A 10,576-nucleotide genomic window follows, 5' to 3' on the forward strand; every position below is an offset into this window, starting at 1 on the left:
TCAAGGTGGCTATCCTTCTTATCCTTGGCTACATCCTCCTACGATGTCGCCACACCATCCGCCAGCACCTCTTGCCAGGCTCTTCCCGCCCGTGTGGCCACACCAACTTCTCAGCTAGACCCTTGCAAGAACCAGGCCTGAGCATCTTGTTGGAGAGTTACTATGAGCACGAGGTACGCCTGTCGCCGCATGTGCTAGGTCACAGCAAGGCCCACGTGAGCCGGATCGTGGGTGAACTGGTGCAGGCTGGCCGGGCCCGAGGGTCTCCAGGCCCCATCACCGGAGGAGCACTGGCCTTGGCCTTCCGGGGTGATTTCATCCAAGTGGGCAGCGCCTATGAGCAGCATAAAATCCGCCGGCCGGACAGCTTCGACGTGTTGGTGCCACTGCGCCTCCCGCCGCAGGTGGCTCTGGAGCCGCGGAGTCTGGGGACAGAGCCCACACTGGCCCCTGCCTTCCGCAGTTGCTTCGTGTGTGCCCTCAAGGCACCGCCCTCGCCATCGGGGACCTCGACGGGCCAGTGGCATCGGGACTGCAAGCCCTTCGCTGAAGGGTTCTGTGTGGATGTGCAGGGCCGGCGCCACCTCTCGGCTACCCTGGTGCTGCGATGGTTCCAGGCGCACCTCCAGCGCTCCTTGGCCACCGTGCGCTACAGCCTGGAGGGTCGCTGTCGGGTCAGCCTGACCCCAGGTGGTCTGGAGCAGCCTCCCATCCTCCATATCCTTCCTTGCCGCACGGACTACGGCTGCTGTCGCCTTTCCATGGCCGTGCGCCTCATCCCCGCTGTCCATCTGGGCGATGGCGTCTTCCTTGTGGCACCGCCACCACCACCCTCGCCCAGTGGGGCCCTGTCAGAGCTCCCGGGTGGCCTGCGCTCAGAGGCACTGTGGGGTGTGAATACAGCACGCCAGGAGCAGAAATTGCTGGGCTGTCTTCAGGAACGGGCGCCTCCAGGTGCCTGCTACCTCAAGTGCCTGCAGCTGCTTAAGGCTCTTCGAGACCTGGGTGCCCGCGGGCTGGACCCTGCGGCTGCTACCCAATGGGGACGCATCCTGTCCTCCTATGTGCTCAAAACGGTGTTGTTGGCGGTGCTTCTGAATCAGGGCGGCCCCACGCACAGCTGGGACGAGGCACACCTGAGTGAGTGCTTGGAGAAGCTAGTGAAGTTCCTTAGGGACTGCCTGCTGCGACGCCGAGACCTCTTCCACTGTGTCCTGGGCCCAGGTGGGGCAGCTGCCGAAGTGGGCCCCCTGCCCAAAGCGTTGCGCGAGGCCTCTCCGGTTGACCTCCTGGCACCTTTCGACCCGCGTGCCCGGGAGCTCGCAGCAGCGCGGTTGCTGTCCACCTGGCGAAGGTTGCCCCAGCTTCTCCGGGCCTACGGTGGCCCCCGCTACCTTGCCAGGTGCCCCTCAACCCGGAGTCCACGCATCCAGGGCTTCCCGGAAGATGAACCATGAACCCTGATTACACTCCACCCGACCAAATGCCCCTTTCCCACAGGATAGGAGTGAGGGTGGCAGTTAAATTTGAGATGAGCTGCAGAAAGTGTGAGGAAATTTGGAGGGTATTAAAGGCTCTGGTGGCATGAATGTTCTGCCCTAGACTCAATGACCCAAGATAGCCGTGCCATCTCCTGCAGGCCCATTGAAGTGTCCTGGGTGGTCTTATACACAAAGATCTCTCAGCTCCCAAAAGGCACAATCATGTTTGACATACCTAGTTGTTAGATACTGGGTTCTCAACTAGGTTCTCCTAGTTTTTGGAGGGGTGTTGTATGTTTGTGTAAGTTACGGAGCTGGAATCCTGGGCCTTGTGTACGCTAGGTAGGTACTCCACAACAGAGCTACACATCCTTGGGCCTCCTAGTTTTGTTTTTAAAGGGGAGAAAAGTCCTTGTCCACAACTGGAATTGAAATTCTAGTCCAGCTGTTAGTGTTCCAGAGTCATAATTTAGCCATTTCCCATGAGCATTCATGTCTTTTTAATGGTGCAATCACAAGTTTGTTGAGCAAGAGTCATGGAATTGGTATAAATTGAGTGACTTGTGCTAAGAGGTGGTTGGGAGCTGGTTGGCGACTTTCAGAGCAAGCAACACTTTATGCCCAGTGGTTCTCTTGTCCGGTGGTGGCTGGAACCAGGGGCTATTCAGAGGATGCTGCATGCAGTCGTTAGAAAGACCAACGCTCTGAAAAGCAGCCAGCCCCCACCATTCACCACTCTCCAGGTCACAGGTGAGGATTTGCAGCGACACTCGATGCACCTGTTCATTTGATCCAGGCACGATGCAGAGGGAAAGGATACTTAATTAAGACAGGTCTGGCAAAAGTGTGAAACTTAAGTCTTGAAAAAGATCCTGCCTAAGGCTCCCTGTCAGCTGGACACAATCCGCCTTTGTTTCAAAGCTTCTGAGCCCATGGCGCTGCAGGCCTGTTTCAGAGTCTAAGAACCTAGGAGAAAATGCTTGGCAAGCTGCCTGGTAAGGGTTAGACTTCGGTGATACCTGTGTTGGGTTAAAGGTTGGAAGGTTTTCGATTGTCCTGACAACCTTACACAGTCTTGAAGGCCAGCTCTTGCTTCTGCTTCTGACCTGTGAAATAGTAGCTTGCTTGCAGTATGTGCTTGGGGACCTGTCACTTCTCACCAGTGGGCAGAAGGGGTGGGCCACAGGAACTGAGGGAGCTGGCCATACAGTGCTCTGCTCCTCCGGCTGTGAGCTTCCCCAGGCTGGGTGCGTCTTGCAGTTGGGAAGAGCCCATTCTCCAGGGCCTCTCATCCTCTGGGCTGCCCGACAGCTCGGAAGAGCAGCTCAAGTTTAGAAAGTTCCACCTCCCTCTCTCCTAGTGGGAAGTGCGGCCAGTCTCAGCAGTAAACTTAGGGATTTTCTTTTTTAAACAGCAAAGATCTGCTCCCTTAGACTCTAAAGTGAAGGTTGGAAGACAAAAATAGTCACATGAATAAGGCCATTGTTTAATCCCCTAGCTATCTGGAGGGAGCTCTGCAAACCCCCTTTCTTTAGGGCACTGTTGGCAAATCCTTGGGAATAGATTGTAGGGAACTTCTCATTTGAGCTGTGTAGGCTTCTTGTGCCCTTTGCAGCTGTGGACTGAAAGTCTCAAGAAACAGCTGTCTCATTAAGTTGTTTGGGGGACCATTCCTCTTGATACCCCAAAGTCATTCCTAGCTTTTTGGAGGCCAATATTTGGTCCTAAGGTACGGCATTGGATGCAGGGCTTGTTCCGCCAGCCTCTTGCAAGGGTAGAAACTGCACAATGGGTTTTATTTTAATTACTTTAGAAAGTCAATGCCAAGGGAAGGTGTGTGTGTGTGTGTGTGTGTGTGTGTGTGTGTGTGTGTGTGTGAATACTACATACATGATTTCCATACTCAGCCTGTTGATTCCTCTATAGTCATTAAGTTGGAATAAAGGACAATGAGGCAATTTTCCAATTATTAGATTCCTTTTAAAAAATCTTGATTTTAAAGTATAAATCTGGTTATTGTCATAAATATAAATAGCTTGTATAAATATCTTTTTTGTAGGTGTTTCCCGTTATTTTTATTTTTTCTGGTTAATTAACCAAAGCTTCATCCATCCTCAAAGTTTTTAAATTTTATTATTATTATATTTTTATTATTATTAAATTAATGGGCATTGTGTTTGTAAACTAAAAAATATATTAATGTTTTATTTAAATGCCACGCTGAACAGTTGTTCTTGATATGTGGCAACCAAAACTTAAGATATTTCGATCAATTTTGATCAATGCTTAGTGATCTGAAACATGTACTGTGTACAGATGCAATGATATGGCTGTCATGGTAGCTGCCCGAGGCTTTAAATCCAGCTCAGTGTTGCATTCCGTTCTAGCCACTGTTTCAGCCTCTATTTGATGTGTACACATTTTTGGTGTATATTTGGTACTGGAGAGTCATATATGCCAATATTCTCATATAAGGTGGCTCCACCAGAAGATAAAGAGTTGTTTAGCCAGTGCCCGAAGAAAATGTTTTGAGGAAGATGACTCAGCCCTTTTGCAGCCAGACACTTCAGAAACTCCCACTGCCCGGCTCGGAGCCTTCCTGGAATGTTCGTGGGCTGGGAGAAAATGTGTTTTGCAAAATGAAGTTGGAGTGGAAAGAGAGGACAGTCTGAGTGAATGCGAATAGTCTCTGAGGAATTGGGGAACGGGGACTTAAGATGGATGTGCATGAAAGAAATGGGTCGGGGGAGACAGGGGAAGACCCCCCGAGGGTGTGAGAGAGTTTTAGGTGAGGAAATGTGTTTTTAGGTATGCGATATTTCCAGCCAGGAGTCACAAACTCGGTAGCCTAAAGACAGGGAAATAAATAAGAGTGGGGAGGGTGGTGGGGATGGTGCCTACCTTAGAGAGAGGGCTGCATGGCTCAGCTCAAGGCAGGAAAAGAAAAGGTGGGGCTAGGAGTGGGGATTTCAAATGAAAATACCGAGGTTCACTGGTGTTCAATTTAAGAAGTAATTTAAAATGTCTAAAACTACCAAGTGAGCAGAAATTTGGTTGAACCTGAGGCCACCAGTTTGCGACCCCTTGTCTTATACAGTTAGACTTCTACCAAGTATACATAAGGTTATGTTCTTTGCCATGGAGATGATGCTTCTATATAGGTGGGGGTGTGCTAGTTCATTTCTACTTTATCTCTCAGAGTTAAGCTTTATTATAGGAAAAACAACAGAAAAAATTAACACAGCCGCAGATAACATTTATCTCCAGTTTCTGGTAGGTCTCCCATGCAAGCCTGGCTCTCCAGTCAGAATCCCAACTAAAACACTTGGGGTTATTTCTGGATTTTCTTTGCTGGTGATTTGGGGTCAACTTCCTGGCCTGGCTGCAGTTTGCAGAGTAATCAGGCAGAATTGCAGAATAAGTTCTTTGTCTTTGGTTCTTATATGAAAATTAATTGTTTTGGTTGTTGTCCATGGTAACCTAGCCTGGGACTTCACAATGTTGGCTGAAGGCATTAAACACCAGCAAGACAAAAACAACAACAAAAACAGCCAGTGCTCCATCTTTGGGCTAAATTCCATGGCTTTGTACTATTCCCACCTCCAAGAACACTGACAGACTTTACTTCCAACATTTCTATCCCTTTCTGACTCAGTGTCTCCCACCAAAATTACCAGCAGCTGAGCATGCTTCCAAAGCATCTCTTGTCACCTCCCAGAGGAGGTCATGTTTTCCACAGAACTGAGCTTCCTGGCTTTGACCTTGACGAAGAGGTTTTTCCCATGTCTACACAAAGAAAAGTTTCCCCCACGTGGGGAAAATGAACCTCACCCACATTTCTGACATCCCTCTTGAGGGAAACTGGTTCAGTGTTACTCCTGTGGCGTGTCTTAGTTTTTTCTTCTTCAATTGCTTGTCTGTAACACATCTATTTATTATTTTATGGCACATGGTGGGGTGGGAATAATGCTGGTGTAAGTCAAGAGAGGGTGGCAATTCCAGACTATGTACACAGAGAAAATAGAATAAGACCTGCAGTTAACTGATATGGAATCCGGTTCTGGAAGTATTGGATATTCAGGAATATTTTAGCACCTTTTGCCAAAGAAAAAGTTGCCTTTACTTAGTCACTTGACTTGAAGCATTCCAGCACTGGCTGTTTTTAAACGTGCCTTATGACCCCAAACTGCCCATCGGGATGCAGTTTGAGGTCTCAGTTACAGCCTAAGTTTGTTCCAATAAAAAAGACCAAAAAGTTCACCAGACCTGGTTGGCTGCTGTCATAGCTGTATGATTAAGGATGTCTTAATCACACAGTGTCCATGGTCCCAGCGGTCAAGGCCTGTCACGCTCGTCTTCATTCGAAGTTGGAGTAAATTTGCACTTTCGATCCTGTGGGTCACTAGGGGACCTTGTTCTTTCCCATTTTGCTGTATCAATAAAGGGACTTATGGAAACTGCTGGACTACGTGTGTGGGCTTTGGGGACCCCAGGGGGGAGGGTGCTGGTGCCCTGTGCCTGCACTGGATTGAACTTCTTTGCACAAACCTCAGTTGCTTTATGTCAGTTGCCCCTCCCTCTGCTTCCCCCCCCCGTCCTCTGTGTGTGTGTGTGTGTGTGCGCGCGCACGCGCTCATGTGAACTGCCCACTTCCCTTGTGTGTGCAGGTGTGACTGCACGCTCTTGTGTACATATATGGAGGCCAGAGGTCGATGCTGAGTGTCTTCAGTCACTTTCCACTTTTGTTTGTTTGTCTTGGAGCAGGGTCTCCCACTGTTCCAGAACTTACCAAGCTAGAACTCACTAGCTGGTCAGTGAACCTCAGGGATCTGTCTACACCTTGCCAGTGCTGGGGTCACAGTTGTGCATTGTCACCTCTCTCTCTCTCTCTCTCTCTCTCTCTCTCTCTCTCTCTCTCTGTGTGTGTGTGTGTGTGTGTGTGTGTGAGGGGGCCGGTTCTGGGTGTTATAAACTCAGGTCCTCCTGCTTGGGTGGCTGTCACCTTACCAGCGGAGCCATCTCTCCAGCCCACCTCAGAGACTTTTCTGGAACTCTGTCTCTTGATCCCACTGGAAAGGACTGTTTGCCCAGGTGGGAGAAGATGCCCTGCAGGTGTGCAGCCTGGAATTCTGTCTTCCTTTCTTTCCCTGCCTAGAACTCTCTGCCCTGCCCCTCCTCTCTGCCCCCACCATCCCCCTTTCCACACAATTCAAGTATTGGCCTGTGGCTAATTCATAGTTCAAACATTTCGCCCAGGAACTGCCTGGGCCCGGGGCCCTCTTGACATGGTTAACTGCTAACGTTGAAAATCAGCCGGCTTAGCCTGAGACGGATTCTTGGAGACTGTTGGGTGGTCTACATCTCAGCCAGCTAGGCCTGAAGGAAAGCTGCAGCTGCCGCTGACTAAGCATCAGTTGTTAAGCCTCCGGGAAAGCTGATGAGTGTGTTCCATTTGGTTTTCAATTAAAGTAGTAATGTCCCAGGGCACTGAAAACAGCACTGAGCAGGCAAAGACACACACCGCCTCCCCCAAGTTTATAGAGGGGCTGTTGGGGACTAGGGTACTGGGCCGGAAAGGCAATGAAACTCACAAGAGAGAAGCCTCCTAGAACATAGGGATTTCCAGGAGGGCTGCTTGGAGGAGGTGGCTTCTAAGTAGAGATCTAAAGACAGGTAGGCATTAGCCAAGCCAGGGAGGTTGAGCTAGTTACAGAAGAGGACATCAAGCACCACCAGGGAGGGAACCATGTGGCGGAGGAAAACTGATCACTTCAGTCACCAGGAAGCAACAAGAGGAAGGAGCTGGGAGCTCCAGCGCCTGCTCTCAATGACCTGGCCTCCTTCCTCTGTGGCCCAACTCCCAAAGGCTCTGCTGTCTCCCGATAGCACACAGCCTGAGGACCAAGCCTCTACTGTAGGGACTTAGGGAGACATTAAGATCCAAGCCATTCCAGAAGGACATGGAGGAAAAGGCGTGCGTTAGGAACATAGTTTATAAAAGCCTGACCCACAGTGACATCAACAAATAATGATTTGAAACCCCACCCCCTTCTAAAAGCCTGGATGTAAGGGTCCCACAGTTGAGGGATGGTTCAGGATCCATGCATCTTTTGCTTTAGCTTTCCAGGTGGCTGTGCTTTTATCTTGATGCAGTGTATGTCAAGATTCCGCGGTGACCACTTTCTTTTCCTACAGCTAACTTGTTCAGAGAGAAGAGAGAGACCTGACTCTGGAAAGCAACAGACTTCTCTCTTCCTATTGGATAGAGCCCGATCACATGACCTATTTATATGAGAAGCTGGGAAGGGCAAATGGGTGGGTATCCATGGATAAAGAAGCCACCCACAGAATCTGCCACTAAACAAGTCAGCCCTAGAAACAAATTCCAGAAGAGTCTATCAGAAAAGGGAGCAGTAGAGGAAGTCACCATTTCATATCTACTTGATTTAGACTGTCCCAAGTTAGCATGCAATAAATACACAGATGTGTCTGGTCTCAGGGTCACTGTCCACTCATGACAATGATGATGGTGATGATTATTATTTTATTTTTTTAAATATCACTCCTGCCCCATATTCAACATGAGAGTGAAAAACCCATCCCTTGATAGCGGCGCTGGGAACAATGAATGAACACCAACACGTGTGAGTCAGATGATAGCTGTCTGCCCTTAGGATCTGCACACCAGATTTTTGAAACAAGCAAAAGGTCAGCTTACAAGAGGGGGTCCCGCTCAAGCACTCAGCCCGTCTCTCCATCACCAAATTTCCTTCGGGGTGGGACCAGGGCTGACTCTGAAGTTTTGAACATTTGCTGTAGCAGTCCCTAGAAGTGAGGTCTATCCAGTAAGAGGTTCACCCACTTCCACAATGCCTCATCTTCTCACCAAATGCTCTCCAGTTGTCCTCACTAGAGTTCTGGGTGCAAGGCTCGGGTTCTCAATTCTCTCAGTCCCGGCTTTCTTAGGACACAGCAGGGACTTTGCAAAAATACCCAAGCTTGGGGTCCCAGCCCACACCAGTGAGATCAGAGCCTCAGAGCGTGCAGCCCAAGCAAGGACCCTTTTTAGAACTCTGTGGATGAATTCACTAGGGTTATTAATCACTGACTTCTGTCTGTTGGCCCTTCTAGAACTTTCTGCCTGTGATGTCTACGTCAGGGTAGCAGCAGTGGTGATAATGGACAGGAAACTTTGGCTGAGAGACACGGGCTTAGCAACATTTCTGAGCAGGCACGGGGGCTTAACTTTGCAGGCACTTTCCCTTCCTCTAACCCCAGGAAGACAGAGACAATTTTGTCAAGGTGCCAGAGTCACAATGAAACAGAGAAAAGCATCTATATCCAAAAGACACTACCCTTCTTCTATAATCTACCATCCAGGAGAGAGCCAGACGCTACTGCTTTCTGCCATTGATAAAACATCAGACATAATCAAGTGTTAAGAAAGAATGGTTTATTTGGACAGTTTTAGAGGGTTCAGCCCACGGGCAGTTGGCTCCATTGCTCCTGACCTCACTGCCATTAGGGAACATGAAGGAAGAGACAGGGTTGAGATTCCCTTCAATGGTGTGCCGCCCCCCCCCCCATGACCTAACTTCCTCCCACTAACTCTCGGAAAGTTCAATGCCTGCCTCCCTCCAATGGCACGTTGGGCTGGGAACCAAATCTTGGACACATGGTCTTCAGGGTGAGACATTTAAGATCCAAGTGCAATAGCTATAGCCTGTCTTCACAGAATGTTGGCTCCTTCCATGAACATCCCATGGCTTCATCCACACGTGTGTGCATGAGTGTGCAAGTCCATGTGGCAGCCAGAAATGAACCTTAGGTATAAATGTTTCAATTTTTTCCACCACATGATTTTTGTTCGGTTTGGTTTTGGGTTTTGCTTTGTTGTCTGTTTGTTTGTTTGTTTGTTTTGTTTTGCTTTGCTTTGTTTTAGACATAGTTTCCCAATGGCCTGGAACTCACTGGGTTAGTTAAGCTGACTGGCCACCTAGCCCCTGGGATCTGCCTCCTCCTACCTCCCTCCCCAGTACTGATATTACAAGCGTGTGCCACCACGTATGGCTTTTTAACATGGGTCCTGGTGACAGCGCTCAGGTTCTTCTGAATCCAAGGCAAACACTTCAGCAATAGAACTGGCTGCCCAGCTCCTAGCCACCATTTACCCCAGTTTCTTCCTCAAACCCTCTTTCGGTGCAGTGACTCTGAGCTGGCCCTGAAGAAGAAACTCAAGTCCATTGAGTCACCTTCCATTGAAGCCAGGGGGAAAGACCCAAAGAGTCCCTCTGCCTTCCACACCCGACGGAAAGCTTTTAAGGAGCTCATCTCTTCAGAGATTCTTGTCTTCATGGTTTATGTAGTCGTCGGTTACTTCAAATTAGGCACTAGGCCTCTAATGAGTGGCTGTCAATGCCTTATCAAAATGAAATTGTCAAATATTTCAACTGTGGAAACAAATGGCCGCGGTGCTGGTGATGAGCACCCTTCCAGATCCCACGGGGCAAGAAACTGCAGACTGAGGACTCCGCCTCACATGCCTCAGATGTCGCATGGATAAAGGCAACTTTCCATATCCATGGCTTGCACATCTGTGGTTTCAACCAACCACGGATCAAAGATTCAGGGGAAAGACAGCAACTGAGTCCGGAGGCCAGCAAGATGGCGCAGCTGGTAAAAACACTTGCCCAGAAAGTCTGATGGGAACTGACTCCCAAGAGTTGCCCTCTGATCTTCACATACACACTGTGGCATGTTCATACCCACAGGCATACATACATACACGCACACAGCATACACACAATAATAATAAATTTAAAAAACTACATCTGGGGCTGGCTAGATGGCTCACATGATAAAGATGCTTAGTTGGCCAAGCTGAGCTCATCCCTGGCACCCAGAAGGAGCTGTCTTCTGAACATTGTTCTCTGACCTCTACATGTGCCACAGCACACATGGATTTAAAGATCGTGGGAGACTTTCAAAGGTTTGGAGATAGGATCTCACTCTGTAGCTCCAGCTCACCTAAATGGAATTCCGTCTCCCGGGTGCCAGGATTACAGATGCAAGTTACAGTGTCCATTTTTTTTTCT

The 10,576-nt window shown here is 49.1% G+C and overlaps 1 protein-coding gene across 1 annotated transcript in view; it reads left to right on the forward strand.

Moving 5' to 3' along the window:
- Positions 1 to 5,938, forward strand: part of Itpripl2 (ITPRIP like 2) — a 6,107-nt gene extending 169 nt beyond the window's left edge. The window contains exon 1 of the mRNA XM_028867786.2: positions 1 to 5,938. This exon is cut by the window's left edge and continues 169 nt beyond it. Within this exon, the coding sequence (XP_028723619.1) occupies positions 1 to 1,457 (1,457 nt within the window). The 3' untranslated portion in view covers positions 1,458 to 5,938.
- Positions 5,939 to 10,576: the final 4,638 nt, after the last annotated feature.

The sequence above is a fragment of the Peromyscus leucopus genome, chromosome 1 (genome assembly GCF_004664715.2).
Source record: "Peromyscus leucopus breed LL Stock chromosome 1, UCI_PerLeu_2.1, whole genome shotgun sequence".
NCBI classification, from domain to species: domain Eukaryota; kingdom Metazoa; phylum Chordata; class Mammalia; order Rodentia; family Cricetidae; genus Peromyscus; species Peromyscus leucopus.